The sequence below is a fragment of the Crinia signifera genome, chromosome 2 (genome assembly GCF_055691185.1).
Source record: "Crinia signifera chromosome 2, ASM5569118v1, whole genome shotgun sequence".
Lineage (NCBI taxonomy): Eukaryota > Metazoa > Chordata > Amphibia > Anura > Myobatrachidae > Crinia > Crinia signifera.
Window position 1 is genome coordinate 221,618,503 of NC_139218.1, and position 16,913 is coordinate 221,635,415.

The 16,913-nt window shown below is 44.1% G+C and overlaps 1 protein-coding gene across 1 annotated transcript; it reads right to left on the bottom strand.

The window, feature by feature from the left end:
* Positions 1 to 8,626: 8,626 nt before the first annotated feature.
* Positions 8,627 to 12,921, bottom strand: LOC146060511 (elongation factor 1-alpha, oocyte form). The gene is made up of 7 exons (XM_083173780.1): positions 12,711 to 12,921; positions 12,419 to 12,598; positions 10,304 to 10,600; positions 9,937 to 10,087; positions 9,601 to 9,857; positions 9,260 to 9,494; positions 8,627 to 8,826 (listed from the first exon to the last, which is right to left on the bottom strand). The coding sequence occupies exons 1-7, from the start codon at positions 12,852 to 12,854 to the stop codon at positions 8,705 to 8,707; spliced, it is 1,386 nt and encodes a 461-aa protein (XP_083029906.1). The 5' UTR covers positions 12,855 to 12,921; the 3' UTR covers positions 8,627 to 8,704.
* Positions 12,922 to 16,913: the final 3,992 nt, after the last annotated feature.

Here is a 16,913-nt window from a genome sequence, read left to right on the forward strand (position 1 = left end):
AATTGAATGTATCTGAACCTCAGTTTGGAGGTCAACTCTTGCAAAGTGTCCTTAATGATTAAAATAATAATATCTTTTTTTTATGGCTATTGTTGTCCCTCCCTCTTTAATGCTATGGTATTTCCCTAGGTCTTAGCTGCCATGGGGATCGTAGTAGAAAACAGCTAATTATACTCACCGATAATTCCATTTCTTCATAGAGATCCCATGGCAGCCACAATATTCCCTCCCTTGTTGTGTTTTCTTGTTTCCCAGGAATCTAGGAGACACTCGAAAGACAACCAGGGAGGAGCAGCCATTTATGCTAGAAGGGGGAAGTCCCTGGGGAAAATAATACCCCTTTTACACCAAAAACCCTGGTCGGACACTGATCTTTGAATCCTGGAGTTTCCAGGATGTTACCCTGCTTTATACCCCATTTATACAGCAAATGGACCTGGGTCTGCACCATTTACACTGGACCTGGGTCAACCCTGCCTTTCCTTGTGGATGTCATTAAAAAAGGCCATTTAAGGTCTGATAAAGATGAGGTCACAAAAGTTAACAAAAGGGAGGGGTGGGGACAGCTCTCAGCATTGCAGCAATGATGGCAGAGAGAGCACATGTGTGTGATCCTGATTTCATTTTTGTTTTAAACTTTTTGCTGTTTTATACAGCTATGGAGAGCTTGACACAGCACCTCATGCTGTGTCACCTTCTCAGTAGTGCAAGGAGGAGATCCCAGTTCTTGGCTGAGAGGAACAGATCTCTACACCAATATTTGCGCAGAAGAAGGGCGCTGATAACATCCAGCGTCACATCCATTATGAGACTGAGCAGCAGTGTGCGCGCTTGTAGCACGCCAGTGATGTGTGCCTCCTCCTGTTGAGTCGGGCGGCGGGGACGCTTGTAGCACGCCAGTGATGTGTGCGCTGCCGCCCCAGAAAGCATGGAGGAGTGCTCTGTCCGGCACGCTTTTCTGTCCCCGCTGCTGCTGACTTCCGCTGCAGACTTCCTGGGTGTGCGGCTAAAATCGCTCCCCGCTGCCGCCGACTTCCTGGATTAACGGGTGCCGATGTCCCAACCCGCAGCGGGTTCTACCCAGGTCCTGACCTGGGTAGAGGACCCGTGTAAAGTAACACGGATATACCCCTTTTACACCGCCAAAGATCCGTGTCTGACCCGCCGCTGACCCGGATTTTTTGGCGGTGTAAAAGGGGTATAAGTAACCTGTCTAACTACTAGGAAAGGGATGAAATCCCTAGGTCTTAACTGGCATGGGTTCTGTAAGAAGAATTTGAATTATCGGTGAGTATAATTCTCTGTTTTTTATTAAGTAATACATTATATATTTTCTTTGTGGTTGTGACATTAATTCAGTTGATTAGTCAGACTCCATATTCAACAGTCTTTTCTTGTAGTCTAACGTACTTGTGTGTGTACCGAAAAACACTCCCAATATCTTATACTGTGTCCACACAGACACATAGGAATCTCTGCTGCTGCACATTATTTTGTAATTGTGATATATATATATATATATATATATAAAATTTATTTATCTTTAACCAGGGGAGTAACTAGAACTTTGTGGGCCCCATAGCAGAATCTTGCCGCCCCCCCCCCCCCCCCCCGACATTGATGGAGATCCCGATGTCATAATCACAAAAAGTATCTCCGTTTAGATACAATCACAACTTATATCAGCTGCTTTATTCAATTGGGTTCCCACAATTATATATTCGTGTACGCAAACCAAAGGTGCTGTGTAGTATTCCTATAATCCACTACACAGCTTCTTTGGTTTGAGTACACATATGTAATTGTAGAGATACAGCTGAATAAAGCCACTGATATAAATTGTGATTGTATCCAAATGGAGATATTTTTTGTAAGTGTGACATTATTAGATACATAGCATAGGTATTGAATCCTTTAGCTGTATCCATTTAAGAATCTTTTATGCATACATGCTTTAGTAATTGTTATGTATATGTGTATATTGTGATTTTATATTGTGGTATAATAAATATCTCAATTATAAATATTTTCATGGGCCATAGGGGAGCACACTATGGGGGGAGGTATGGGGCTAGCTTTAGGGGAGCACACTATGGGGAGGGAGTATGGGGCTGATTGTAGGGGAGCACACTATGGGGTGGGTGTATGGGACTGGCTATAAGTGGAGCACACTGTTGGGAGAAGGGGCTGGCTATAAGCATACTTGCCTACCTGACCCTCTCCATGTTCCTGGACTTCCCTGGTAATATATGATTGCAATCACCTGTGGGGAAACCCCTTTCTTATCAATTACCTAGCTCCCCACAGGTGATGGCAATCATACATTACCAGGGAAGGCCATGAACAGAGCATTTTCTCCCTCATGGAGAGGGTCAGGTAGGAAATTATGGCAGAGGTTCCCAAACACGGTCCTCAAGGCACCCCAACGGTCCAGGTTTTAGGTATATCCATGGCTCAGCACAAATGGTAAATCAGACTGACTGAGTTACTAATTAAGTCACCTTTGGCCAGAAATAGAAATACTTAATACCTGGATCGTCGGGGTGCCTTGAAAAACGCATTTGGGAACCTCTGAAGTATGGCTATAAGAGGAGAACACTGTGGGTGAAGGGGGTGGGACTGGCTATAAGGGGAGCACACTGTGGGGAGGGGGTGGGGCTGGCTATAAGGGGAGCACACCTGGGGGAGGGGCTGGCTATAAGGAGAGCACACCTGGGGGAGGGGGTGGTGCTGGCTATAAGGAGAGCACACCTGGGGGAGGGGGTGGTGCTGGCTATAAGGAGAGCACACTGGGGGGAGGTGCTTTCAAGCTCTTAGAGCATTGGTTCCCAACCCTGGTCCTCAAGTAAAGACAAGGTATCATATGACCTGAGATGGCGCACTGCTGCCTGAGAGCTGTACTCGACCCTGGTTATCACCCGAATAACCCTCCAGATACAAAACATACAAACAGTGGGGATTTCCAAGTAAAATGTCCTCCATCCCAACAATGGAAGGATCATAACAATTTCCAATTTGTCCACAAAATATCCACAGTAAAACCAAAAATTCAAAAAATAAAAAATCCAAGAAAAATAAAAAGTTTTAAAATTGTATGTATTTTAAAACTTTATTTTTCTTGGATTTTTTAATTTTTATTTTTTGAATTATTGGTTTTACTGTGGATATTTTGTGGACAAATTGGAAATTGTTATGATCCTTCCATTGTTGGGATGGAGGACATTTTACTGATTCTTTCTATGGTATAATAAAAGACATTTTTAAAGCAAAAAAAAATTTCCTGGCTCAAATACAACTGGGAGGAAAAATAACCCTACAAACGGACCACCGCTTAAAGCTAAAGAAACCGTTCTAGGTGGTGAAAAAACATACATTACTGTAAGTTTTGGTACGCATATCTTTTGGATTAAAATCTGGGTATATATAATTCAAGATTTATGAGCACAACACGTGGTGGAGTCAGTCATTCTCTATAAAAGAAACCTTTTTGGGTGTTTCTCTACACACCAGAGTGTGAGTCACGGTACGCCAATAGTACCTCTATCTTCACCTTTAACTATTTAAAGGCACCTGCATCTTATACTCACCTTCCATGTATAAGAGTATAGACACTCAATGAATACGCATCCACTAATATAGAAATTTCGGTACTTATGTAATATCTGGACTCCCGTTTTTCTTATGAGACCGCGTCCGCTCACCACGCTTCGGGCACGGTGGCTCGCTGCGCTCGCCACACTATATAAAATCAACTCCATGCGTAGTTGGATAGTAGGGGTATGGAAAAAATGGGGTGCATTTAACATGGGAGTCCAGATAATACATAAGTACCGAAATTTCTTTATTATCTTTATCCATTTAACACTTGCACTTGAGGAAAATCTGGTCTCACGGTGAGACAGAATTACACGCAAGAAAAGAACACGCTACAGGTATATACCCATCATCCACCCACGTAAGTGCGGTACGCACATAATTTTGTCCTACCTTGGTCTACACAACTATATCTAAAAAGATAGCTTTATATATGTATCTTGCTCTATTCTTGGGTGAGTAAGGTACGATCACCACTGTTCCTTATATCCGATGTACACGGGGTGTCTTCAAAGATTTTTATAGATTGATTCATTAACCTTCAAGCTTTACTTCCATTTTTACGGAGAAACACCAAAAAGAAAAAGTTGATAGAGAAAAGAAAACAGAAAGAGAAAGAAAAAAAAAAAAAAAAAGAAAATCGCTACGTGCCTGTACACCTCGCTACTTACCGTGAGTGGGGGTACGCCCATACATTTATATCTACTTACCTCCTCTCATAATTGGGATACAGTTAATGTAATCATTGATTACTTCTTTTGTTTTATGTATAACTGAGAATACCCTTGAAAAAGTGTGAAGATACCTGAAGATAACAGACCTTCAGACTCACTTCATTCAAGTATTGCGCCAGAGACCTGGTCCTCAAGTCCACATGTTTTCCAGGTCTCCACACAGGATCACAAGTGACATAATTAGCTCCACCTGTGGATCTTTTAAAATGTGTCTGAATAATGAGTGCACCTGCTGGGTGATCTGGAAAACATGCACTGTTGGGGGGTACTTGAGGACCAGGGTTGGGAACCACTGTCTTAGAGCAGAGATAGGGAACCTTTACCCCTCCCGCTCTTGTTGAACTATACATCCCAGCATGCCCTGCAACAGTTTTAGCATGAGGGAAGAAACCAACTTCAGCTTCTCTTAACCAGCTTCATGTTTGACTATTCACTGCACTGAAACTCATTTATGGCCTCAGTTAAATCAGATTCCTTCAACACAGCCGACCACACTTCGGGGCATTTGACATAGAAATTACCCATCCCATCAGGGTGGGTATACAGTGTCAAATGCCCCCCCCCCCCCATTGTTAACGCCACCCCACAATGAACGCCAACCCGAAGCGTGGCCAGCACAGCGGTGTTACGCATCCTGCGACCTTTTCATACCCCTACGGTCGACGTGGAGTTGATTTTATATAGTGTGGCGAGCCACCGAGCCCGAAGCGTGGCGAGCGAACGCGTAATACATCTGAAGTAATGCGCGGGGCTCGGTGCTCTCGCCACACTATATAAAATCAACTCCACGCCGACGTGGATAGTGGGGGTATGAAAAGGTCAGAGGATGCGTACCGCCGCCCCTCACGGGCTCACCACGCTTCAGGTTCGCGTTTATCGTGGCGTTAACAATAGGGGGGCATACAATGAAAAATGGGGTCTGGGGGGCATTTAACATTGGTTCCAATGTGTAAAAAAAAAAAAAAAACCACACGGGCGGGTCAATCGCATCGCATGCAATTTGCGACTGACCCGATTTTTCGCAATTGCATACAATTAAAATCAGTGGTGCAGTGCTAGGAAACAAGAGTACTTGTTTCCTAGCACGGCATCCATCACACTCCTTAATTTAAGGTATGCGATGGGACCAGACTATGGGCTTTTTTTTTTTGAGGTTCCCCGACAAATGTAAAATTGGGTCCATCGCATGCCATTATAAACCAATGTTAAATGGCCCCCATTCCCAGTTTTTTATAGAAATTACCATAAGGGTGGGTATACAATCAAAAATTGGGTATGGGGTGCCATTTAACATTCGTTTCTATGTAAAATGGGTCCATCGCATTGCCATTATAATGGCATGCGATGGACCCAATTTTACATTTGTCGGGAAACCTAAAAAAAGCCCAAAACCGTGTCCGTCGGGTCCCATCGCATACCTTAAGTTAAGGAATGCGATGGGCGCCGTGCTAGGAAACAAGTACTCTTTTTTCCTAGCACGACGCCACCGATTTTAATTGTATGAAATTGGGTTGCAAAAAGCGGGTCCATCACATGCAATGCGATTGACCCAACCGACCTGATTTTTTTACATTGGAACCAATGTTTAATGCCCCCCAGACCCCATTTTTCATTGTATGCCCCCCCATTGTTAAGGCCACGATCAACGTGAACCCGAAGCGTGGCGAGCGCAGAGAGCCCGTGAGGGGCGGTGGTACGCATCCTCCTTTCATACCCCCACTATCCACGTCAGCGTGGAGTTGATTTTATATAGTGTGGCGAGCGCAGTGAGCCCGAAGCATGTTGAGCCCCGCAAGGGGACACGCATTACACGTCCCCTCGCCACACTATATAAAATAAACTCCGTTGATGTGGATAGTGGTGGGTATGAAAAAGTCAGAGGACGCGTACCGCGGCTTGCCACGCTTTGGGTTGGTGTTAACAATGGGGGGGGGGGGCATTTGCCATTGGTTCCTATGTAAAATCAGGAACATCGCATCGTATGCCATTATAATGGCATACAATGGACCTGATTTTACATTTGTCGGTAAACCTCAAAACAAGCCCAAAATCAGGTCGGTCTGGTCCCGACGCATACCTTAAGTTAAAGGTATGCGATGGTACCTGATGGGCGCCGTGCTAGGAAACAAGTACCTTAAAAACATTCACTTGTAGCAAGACATCTAATGACCCAACACACTTTTGCTCAATTGGCTGCAGAACTAGGACAGGAAGAATACATTTGGTCATTTCAAGAGCATTATGGTTGCTTATCCCTCCAGGAAAAATACAAGAATGCCGTGTTTTGTTTTATAAACAGTGCTTACAGATCATCCAGGTGAGAGGTTGTCAGATGTTATTACAAGTCGTTACCTAAGTTTGGACAGAACATTATAAACTTAGTGCTAGTATAAAATAAAGTTTGTAAAATGAACAGGTCAACAAAACAGATGGCATTATACCCCCAGCCATCCTGGTGAGCTGGAGAAAGCTTAAAGAGGTACATTTTCTAGCATTGGGTAAGCCCCTTCTCACCTGAACTTATTGGGAATGTTATAAAGTGTAAGCCATTTCATAGCCAGAACAGCTTTTCATTGCATCCCATACCGGTGGACTGGAAATTTAAATCTACTGTATTTCTTGGTATCATAATTCCATCTCATCCCACAGGTTAGAACTATTGGATTCAGGTTTTGGTTATTGAAAGTAAAATTACACTGATCTCATGCTGCTGTAACCATTACACATGCACTCTTACGACCAAGTCTACACATCAGCAACAACATTCATTATACTCACATTAGAGCAACACCCCATTTAGCCACTACTAGTAGCATGAAACATACCAGGATGTGAGGTTTCCACCAAATTCTGACATTTGAACAGTATACAGGGAACCTAACAGATTTAGATCTTTATGGTGCTTTAGCTCAGTGGTTCTCAAGCACCCAACAGTCCAAGGCAGGTGCAATCACTGACAGATCCACAGGTGGAACTAATTATTTATCGTGATTAATGTGGAGACATGGAAAACCTGCACTGTTGGGGGTACTTTAGGACCAAGGTTGAGAACCACTGCTTTAACTCATACTTTTAAAGTCCTAAAATTGGAATACTGTGGTAGGAATATATGAATGCACAGCATGTTCCCATGGGTCTTAACAAAATCCCAGCACTCCCTATCCAGGGTCAAAATGCCGAAAGTGGAAGCCAATGGTTCCCAGACTGGGCCATGGCACCTTTGAAGCATTTGGGAAATTAAGTAGGTGCCTCAATGTAATAGCCAGTCTGCTTGTTGCCATCATAAACTGGACTAAAGCTGGGTGCATATACACAGGTCAAATCTGTCTGGTGGGAACCAAAATTTGGAACTGTAGATGCAAACCAAACATTTTCTCCCAAATTCTGAAACCGAAAACAATTGCTAGGGAATTTGTTGCATCAGATTTAAGCCATGTCTGTCCGACCATTGTCCATTTACCAGAAATTATTTGAATTGTCCCTTGCTCCCATATATTTCCCAGCAGATAAATTGGACCGCTAAATATGTAGCTTTGTATACAGATTAACAGAACATAGTTTAAGTATCCTAAATGAAACAGTTCATACAAAGACATGCTATGAAACAATTGATACTCTAGGGTGCCATGACCCAAAAATGTTGGGAACCACTGCCCTTACCTTCAACACCCAATATGCAGTGATTTTGCAAACCACTGCTGATGTTTCATACAGTTCTAGGGCTAGAGGAATCAAGCTTCAAAGTGCTAAAGTGGAGAGTGATAAGCATGCAGCCAATCAGCTCCTACCTGCAATTGGCTGGTGGTTTAACATTTTAACCCATTACTAGTTTTAGCAAGCCAAGTGTTTACAAATCTTGCTAAATGTAATTGATGATAGCAAACACTTCTGCCAGTTAAAGTGCCAAGCCAAAGACACCAAACAAACCCTGTATTTAGGAAGAGGATCACCCATGCTCTGTCAGCACTGAGACTAGAACGACAATTCGTGTATTGAAACAATGTTATGTAGTTCAATTTGTAGAAGTAGTAAAGCTAAGGCTAAAGTGCATAGATGTCCAGTTAATATGTAGAAGCATTTAACAAAGTTCTACCTTCTTGAGTAGTGTTCTAGAACTACACCGATTGACCTCATACAGCTAGTTTGCATAGATACTACAGGGTTATGCTGGTGTCAGATCTGACCAGCCATGTAGGTTTTATTTTGCCATACAGGAAAGCCACTACTTACTATGTAATTTGAGGTGTAGTTGTCACATGTATAGATGCAGACTAACCTGTACACATGGAGACTGTATATAGCTTTTGCACGTTTATTAAATAGTCAGTTTACAGCATAGAATAAGTTATACAATGTATCTCATGGAATGACTGAAATCACTTCTTGCTTGCTTTAACTGCAGATTTAGTAACTTTGCCAGTAGATGCAGCCTTCTTGTCTACAGCTTTAATGACTCCAACAGCCACCGTTTGCCTCATGTCACGGACAGCAAATCGACCTGCAGATGGGATATACCAGTCAGTAGGAAGCCTTTACACTGTTAATTAATGCAGAGACTCATGCCTGGAGCATTAACATGTGGAAATATTTATAGCCTTTTAACCAGGAAGGAGGTGGTCTACATGACCAATATGCAGTGTTCAATGTATAAAAATAAACTTTGCAAGCCAATGCTGAACTCCTGTAACTAGACCTACATCAGTTTACCAACTAAACATAAGCAATATTTACCATGTCAGGGAGGGTCTTACATAAGTGATCACTGTTGAAAGTTATACTAAGACCCAGTATAGCACGTCATCCTTCATGCATGTCAGATAATTGGAAGCTTGCATTCCGATAAGCATCGGAACATGTTTACAGGCTCTGTGCCACTGTTCTTGTGTTCTATGGGCCCTGCAGTTACACTAGATCCTCATCCATTCACTTACCTAGGGGTGGGTAATTAGAGAAGGTCTCCACACACATTGGTTTCCCAGGAATCATCTCCACAATAGCAGCATCACCAGATTTAAGGTGCTTGGGATGGTCTTCCAGCTTCTTGCCAGATCTACGGTCAATTTTCTCTTTCAATTCCGCAAACTTACAGGCAATGTGAGCAGTGTGACAGTCCAGCACTGGGGCATAGCCAGCATTTATCTGTCCTGGATGGTTTAGGATTATTACCTGCAGGGTTAAATTAAGAGTTAATGTTGAGAATGTATATCTTCAAAGTTATATACATGTGTTCAGTATCACATTTAAAGAGTTTCCAGCTGCAGAGGGTTTTTACCTGTGCGGTGAAGCTGCCAGCCTCCATTGGTGGGTCATTCTTGCTGTCTCCAGCCACATTGCCCCTCTTGATATCTTTCACAGAAATGTTCTTGACATTGAAGCCAACATTGTCTCCGGGTGATGCCTCCTGTAAAGCCTCATGATGCATTTCTACAGATTTCACTTCTGTGGATATGCATCCAGGAGCAAAGGTCACCACCATTCCAGGTTTCAAGATACCAGTCTCAACTCTTCCTACTGGGACTGTACCAATACCTAAAGTGAAAAAAAAAAAACCATTAAGATACCAAGCAACAAAAGATTGTCTAACCAGATTACACTTTTCAGAACTTACCACCAATTTTGTATACATCTTGCAGAGGAAGACGTAGTGGTTTGTTTGTAGGGCGGGCAGGTGGAACGATGGAATCTAGAGCTTCAAGCAGAGTCACTCCACTTGCATTTCCCTCCTTCCTTTCAATCTTCCATCCTTTGAACCAGGGCATCTAAACAGATAAAGGCTGAGTTTAGCACAGATTTCTGTTAAGCAAACACTAGCCTTAGTTTACATGTGACACTAGTTTCTTCTTCCGATTCATGCCCCAGGTGATAGCACCACTATATAGGTTTAACCAAGTCTCAATACATTACATTTCTAAACTTAAAAGGACAGAAATAAGGTTGTAATACCCAAACATGTTTAATTGAGCAAAGACACTTACATTAGAGCTGGGCTCCAGCATGTTGTCCCCATGCCAGCCAGATATTGGCACAAATCCCACCGTTGCTGGGTTATACCCTATTTTCTTGATGTAAGTGCTGACTTCTTTTGTAATTTCTTCAAACCTCTTCTGGCTGTAAGGTGGCTCGGTTGAGTCCATCTTGTTGACACCAATGATCAGCTGTTTCACTCCCAGTGTGAATGCCAGCAGAGCATGTTCACGTGTCTGTCCATTTTTTGAGATTCCAGCCTCAAACTCTCCAACACCAGCAGCTACAATAAGTACAGCACAATCCGCCTATTTGATAAAAAAAAAAACATTTTATATTATCTTATTTGATAAGGCTTCAGAGCATGCAAGGCACAAGACCCATAACTTTAAGTTAATGCTTAAGGCAGAGCCAGAGCATAGCCTGTTCCAAAATAGCAGAATGTTCATATGAATTGCACCAAAGTCATGTTATTCTCCCCTTTCACCTCAGCTAGAAGTGAAAAACCTTTATACACACAGGTCTACACTATAGGCTCAGTTTAGCAAGCTTATATTTGTTAATTACACTGAAAGTGGTTCTGAATAATTTAACCTGCTATTTATTATTGTGATGAGATGTCATTTTTCTGTTACCATCATGGTCTTAGAAATCCACAGCACTTTTTATGCTAGCATTTAAGGACATGATATATTTCAGAGAACTGTCAGTCCATGGCTCAACCACCCACCAACCCCAATTCAGTAATCAGTAATAGCACAAATGGGGAAGGTCCATACACACTGGACATTTTTGCCCATTATGTATGGCCAGTGATGTAGTGGTGACAAAAAAGTTCAGTGCAAAAAAAGATTTTCCAGGGGAGGGGACTGCTTTCCATAGCAGGATGTATGGAAAGCAACCCACTCAGCCAATGGGCAGTTTTAAACTTAAGCAGCTCAAACTACCATAAGTTCAGTGTGTATTGGTCTTAAGATGTACACTAGATACCCCTTTGACGCCAATTGCATATAATACCCAACCCACATATATTTTCATCTGTTAAATGCCACTTGGGAGACTGATACACCTATGTGTGTGTGTGGGGGGGGGGTGAATGCCATCAATGGCAGTATTGCCTTGAATGATAGCAGTTAAAGCAATTGCTAGTGCCAAGCAGAGTTTGGAGGACCATTAAAGCCCATACACACTGAGTGACTGTGCTGAAAGTCGCTCAAAGCCACCTATTGTGTATGCCCCACGATGAGCACTGATTCACGCTCCCACATAAAATCGCCAGGAAAGCCATATGAGCTGCTTTGCATAGGAGTCCTCTCCCCACTGATGGTGCCGGGCAGGGGGAAGCCACTCAGTGTATGCACTGCTTTCCCCCACAGCAATGAGCGCTATCGCTCTGCATAGTCACCCAGTGTGTATGAATCTTTAGAGATGTTGCATCAATATTATCCAAACACATTTTGCACTGTTACAGCACATATGTTTAACAGTGTAAAATATGCATCAAGTCTGAAAGCTTTGATCCCATTCACAATGCAATTTGGCCACCAACTACTAGCCCAGTATCACCATCTAATATCAAGTCAATTTAAATAAAGGGCCCCTAAAAGGAGCCCATCCCTATCAACTGCTCAGCCAGGTGTGTGTGCACACACATGGGTAGTTAGCACTGAACCCCGGCTGACTGCATTGCCCCACAAGCAGTAAGGCAAGCATCCCATAGGCTACTGCTCAGAATGGTGGGAGCCAATGCTGTACAATATTTGTACATCAGGCAACATTGCAGCAGGTATTACAGATACATGCTGCAATCCATCCTAGATTGATTATTTTTAGCCAACACCCAAAAACGCATGTTTACTATTTGTGGTGTATTCCCTGTGAACTGGCCTCCTAAATACAGAAGCATACAGCTTGGCTCAATACAAATAATCCACACAGCTAAAGTATAAACGGACTCAGAGCCATGATCGGAATATCTCCAGTATAACATAATACTGAGATCTCATGTAGATCATCTTTTCATAGACAGTTACTATCCAGAATGCGACTGCATCTATAGGTCCCCCCTTATTATCGAGAATGTCTGCTACAATCGCTCGTGTGTGTACTGGAGAAGCAATAGTTACCTGGGAGGTGCCAGTGATCATGTTCTTGATGAAGTCACGATGCCCGGGAGCATCGATAATAGTAATGTAGTATTTGCCAGTCTCGAACTTCCACAAGGAGATGTCTATGGTGATGCCGCGCTCCCTCTCTGCCTTCAGCTTGTCCAGCACCCAGGCATACTTGAAGGAGCCTTTACCCATCTAAAAAACACAATACATGTTCTGCTTACTGGGGAAAGCGCACCATTACACGATACATCGGCCGCCCGTACAATGAAAGGCTTAGCTCCGTGACCGAGTCCCCGACACTTACCTCCGCTGCTTCTTTCTCGAACTTCTCAATAGTCCTCTTGTCTATGCCCCCGCACTTGTAGATCAGGTGCCCGGTGGTTGTGGATTTCCCGGAGTCTACATGGCCGATGACTACGATGTTAATGTGAATCTTTTCCTTTCCCATGGCGGCGACTGCAGCTGAGCGAACTCCAATAAGCGATCCTGAGCGAGAGGAGAGGTAGAAGCAGCATTCCCGCAGCGGAGATTTAAAGGGCTCAGGAAAGGCGGGAAGAGAACCTGACCAACCACAGAGGCGCGACGGAACACACTGAAATGTGATTGGATATTGGGCTATGCCTTGCTGTTTGTAATCAGTAATCACACGTGAATGGATGCGATACACGTGTTGTAGGTGCTGCCCCGGCCCACCACGTGTAGGGACTGGGAGAGATTACATTGTGTATTATTGAAATAATTAGAAAGTTTACTATATTTAAAAAATAAATAAATTGCAATTTGATTTGGCATCACACTGTGATGGTGCTTATAGTTGCTGCTGGCACTGGTAACGCTGGTCACAGGTGATATGCACACACTACATATTATTTTTTTCATTTGTGTCGCATTTTCATAAACCATTGCTTCGATGCATGTAAATCGTTCTTACAGAAATGCAAGGTACATCCAGATGGTTTAGGTCAGCAGTCAATAAGTCAACTTTTGGTTGACAGAGAAAATGGTCGACATTAACAAAAGGTCAACACAAGCAAAAGGTCGACATGGAAATGGTTGGTACCGGATTTTTCTATGTCGACATATGTTGATATGGACCTCCATTTAGTGCAGCAGGTCCCTTGCATGGGTCTCTTCACTTAGGGCTTGGTGCACTATTATAATCTCACTTTATGCTGACATGCAATGCTGTAACTAGACATTTTGGCACTGTGTGCCAAAAAGAGAATTGGTGACCCCCAACCCATAGTTAAAGTGCGCAACTCAGGTGCATGACAAAAATGTAGGGGCATGGCTTCACGGGGAATGGGTGTGATCACATAATAGTACCAATAATGCCCACAGGAGTAGCACCTCTTACACACATCATGCCCACAGGACGAACATGCTTGTGTACATAATGCCAACATAACTAATACAGGGGTCCACACAGGTGGCCAGCACAGATGACGCAGCTCTCCGGCTGCAGTGAGTGCACCTGAGAGCTGCATCCGCCACCTATCCGGTCATCTGCGCATGCTGCCTGTGTGGATCGCTGGCCTGACCGCATGCACGGAGGACCGGGTGAGTACCCCTACCCCTTACACACAGGCCAGGACCCCTTTTTGAACCCAGGAACAACCCTGCTCTTGCAGGGTTGAAATCCTGGCAAGTTTTGCAAACTAGCACTAGTCGCAGGTTGTTCCCGTGCCCAACCTGGAAATTTAGGCTGGTGTGAAAGAGGTATAACACAGCTTGTGCACACAATGCCCACAGTAGTGTCTCCCTTCCCCCCAGTGTCAGCTCTGTCTCCCTTCCCCTCAGTGTCAGCCCTTTCTCCATTCCCCCATTTTCACATACCATTATTATAACCTGGCCTTCCTGCATTATTACAATGATGGTTTCCCAGATCAGATATAAATGCCAAATCTTATTGTATTGATCATATGTGAATAGAGATAACGGGGTAAACCAAGCATTAAGTAAATCTCATGTTCTTTATACCACTACATATAGACTACTTTTAGCGCAGGTCCCCACCTTCTCCTGCATCCTAAATTTCTAGAGGGTGGCCCCCCTCTTGGGAGACCAGCAGCTGGTAGTCAAAAAGAGCACTTAGGAGGTGAGAGCTGTAACCAGGGTTGCATCACCCACCCGGCCCCCCCGGAAAGGTGGGCAACCCTCCCGGTTTCGGGGGGAACCCCGCTCCCCCCCCCCCGATCGCGGCTTCCTCCCCCTCACCTCGCCGTTTACATAACCAGATCTCCACGGAGCTGGCTGGGCTAAAGTGGCATAATCGCGTCATTTTAGCCCCGCATCCTCCGAGGAAATCGGCAAATCTGGTCAGTTTCCATCATGGGAATGGGCCTTAATGACGGCACGCTTAAGCCCCGCCCCCGGGCTTCTCCCGGAGACGAGATTAGCAACCCTGGCTGTAACCCCTTCCAAACCGTACAATAAACTAGCTAAGGCTCTTATTCAGATCTGATCGCAGTACAAATTTGTTCTCAAAATGGACAAAACCATGTGCACTGCAGGTGGGGCAGATGAAACATTTACAGAGAGAGTTAGATTTGTGTGAGTTAATTTGTTTCTGTGCAGGGTAAATAGTGGCTGCATTATTTTTACACTGCAATTTAGACTTCAGTTTCAACACACCCCACCCAAATGTAACTCTCTCTGCACATGTTACATCTGCCCCACCTGCAGTGCACATGGTTTTGCCCGTTTTGAGAACAAATTTGTACTACGATCAGATCTGAATAAGGCACTAAGCCTGCTCAAAGCAAAAGCTTCAAAAGCTGGTCTGATACCTTGTGATTGTGTCTATGTTTCTGTTGTGTTGTGAAAAAGAAAGATCTGTAGTTTCACTCTCTGTTAGTTGCGGGGTTTGCCAACCTCCAAAATGCAAAGCACTCCTGAGATGTCACATGTAGCTACCCCCATCAGCAGCCCCTTCCCCTGCAGGTGTAAAATCATACACAGTGCTGGTTAAATTGCATCCAGCAATACAATCTTGGGTGCTAACATTTCACTCAAATCACATTGGCAATGCTATTTTTGACAAATGTCATCCCCCCCCCCCATTTGATGGTGATCACAGACACATATGGAAAGTGTTTGTATAGAGGGAGGGTCTGTGACATCATTGCCAGCCTGGATCAGCCTGTCTCTGTTTCAAATGACCAGTAGGGCCGGTCAGACTTACTCACATTTGCACAGAATGGGAAAATCATTTGATAGTTCGAGAAATGCTTTTGGATAGTGAATAGCATACCTCCCATTATTTTGGGACTGTCCTGCGTCCCACCCTAGGCCTACAGTTTCCGCATGTGTGCAGCATCTATTCCCATAGACAGTGGGACAGGGTCGTGGCCATCAGCTCACAGAGCACTGGCCATGCCCCCAGCAAGGAAATGGTGGCATGGGAATCCCATGAAGCCTTGCTACATTTTCTCGGTTCTACACCCTTTTTTCGTGAACGTGCAACGGGGCTGCCAATTTTCACCGAGGTGTTCGCATGGGTAGGGGAGCTACAGGGGAGGGTCGATGTCTGGTCGGGGACGGCCCACTGACCTCACATGGGGGGAAATTTACTAAGATGTGTATTCTACTTCACATGTGATCAGGGGCAAACGCAGGATTTTCAGAAGGGGGTTTCCAGAGGGGCGGAGCAAAGCACGGAGATGGACACTTAGGTGACCCAGTTTATGCCGGGTCAGTTAAAGTATTATAGATAGACCAAATGTATATGAATTATTATATATATATATATATATACACACATACCTATACATACATATATGTACATACAGGGAGTGTAGACCCCTGTGCATAGCAATGTATTGGGGCCCCTACCGATCCTCCAGTGGTAGGGGTGGGGGAAGCTTTGATGTCCCGTGGGTGGTAGGGGGTATTATATCAACCGCTCAGCATGTAGGGCCTGGATCAGCAATTTCCACTAATTTCCCCTTTACTGCACAGATGGTGGGAGATGGGGTGGGAGAAGGGGGCATTGGGCTGAATGAAGGGGTCCTGATACATAACTTCCAGGGTGGTAGAGGATGTTTAATACGCAGAGGAGGGGTGTATAGTGGAGTCGGCTTATTATTCATAATTTTCTGGTGTGAGGACAGCTTGCTTGGCTACAGATATCTCCAGTTCCCAGAAATATATTTCTTAGATTTTAATAGATTTAAAAACTAGAGGATCCCACTTACCAAATGGTATTGGGGACTAGGGGATCAGAATTCAGGAGGCAGAGCAATCTGCCAATGAGTATATAAAACTACATACCAGGTGTGTGGAGCTGGAGCAGTAACCAGCTGCTGGAAGGCCGTAGAGACAAGCTACTAGTGTCCCTCAAAGGGGGAAAGTCTCAGCTTTTGGAATATACCCTCAGAAAAACTCTAAGTTAGACAGAACCTGAAATATCTGACTGGGATGAGCAATTAACAGGCTTGGATGGGGACCACTGATTTGAAGTCAGATATCTCCGGTTCCCAAGGGCTGATTTTTAGAATTCTTGTAC

What these genes read in the sequence shown, in the direction of transcription:
- LOC146060511 (XM_083173780.1), bottom strand. Translation starts at nt 12,854, where the DNA reads ATGGGAAAGGAAAAGATTCACATTAACATCGTAGTCATCGGCCATGTA. An exon ending in TCGAGAAAGAAGCAGCGGAG is followed by an intron (nt 12,599 to 12,710) that starts GTAAGTGTCGGG and finishes TGTGTTTTTTAG; the next exon opens with ATGGGTAAAGGCTCCTTCAA. An exon ending in TGCTGGAGCCCAGCTCTAAT is followed by an intron (nt 10,088 to 10,303) that starts GTAAGTGTCTTT and finishes TTATCTGTTTAG; the next exon opens with ATGCCCTGGTTCAAAGGATG.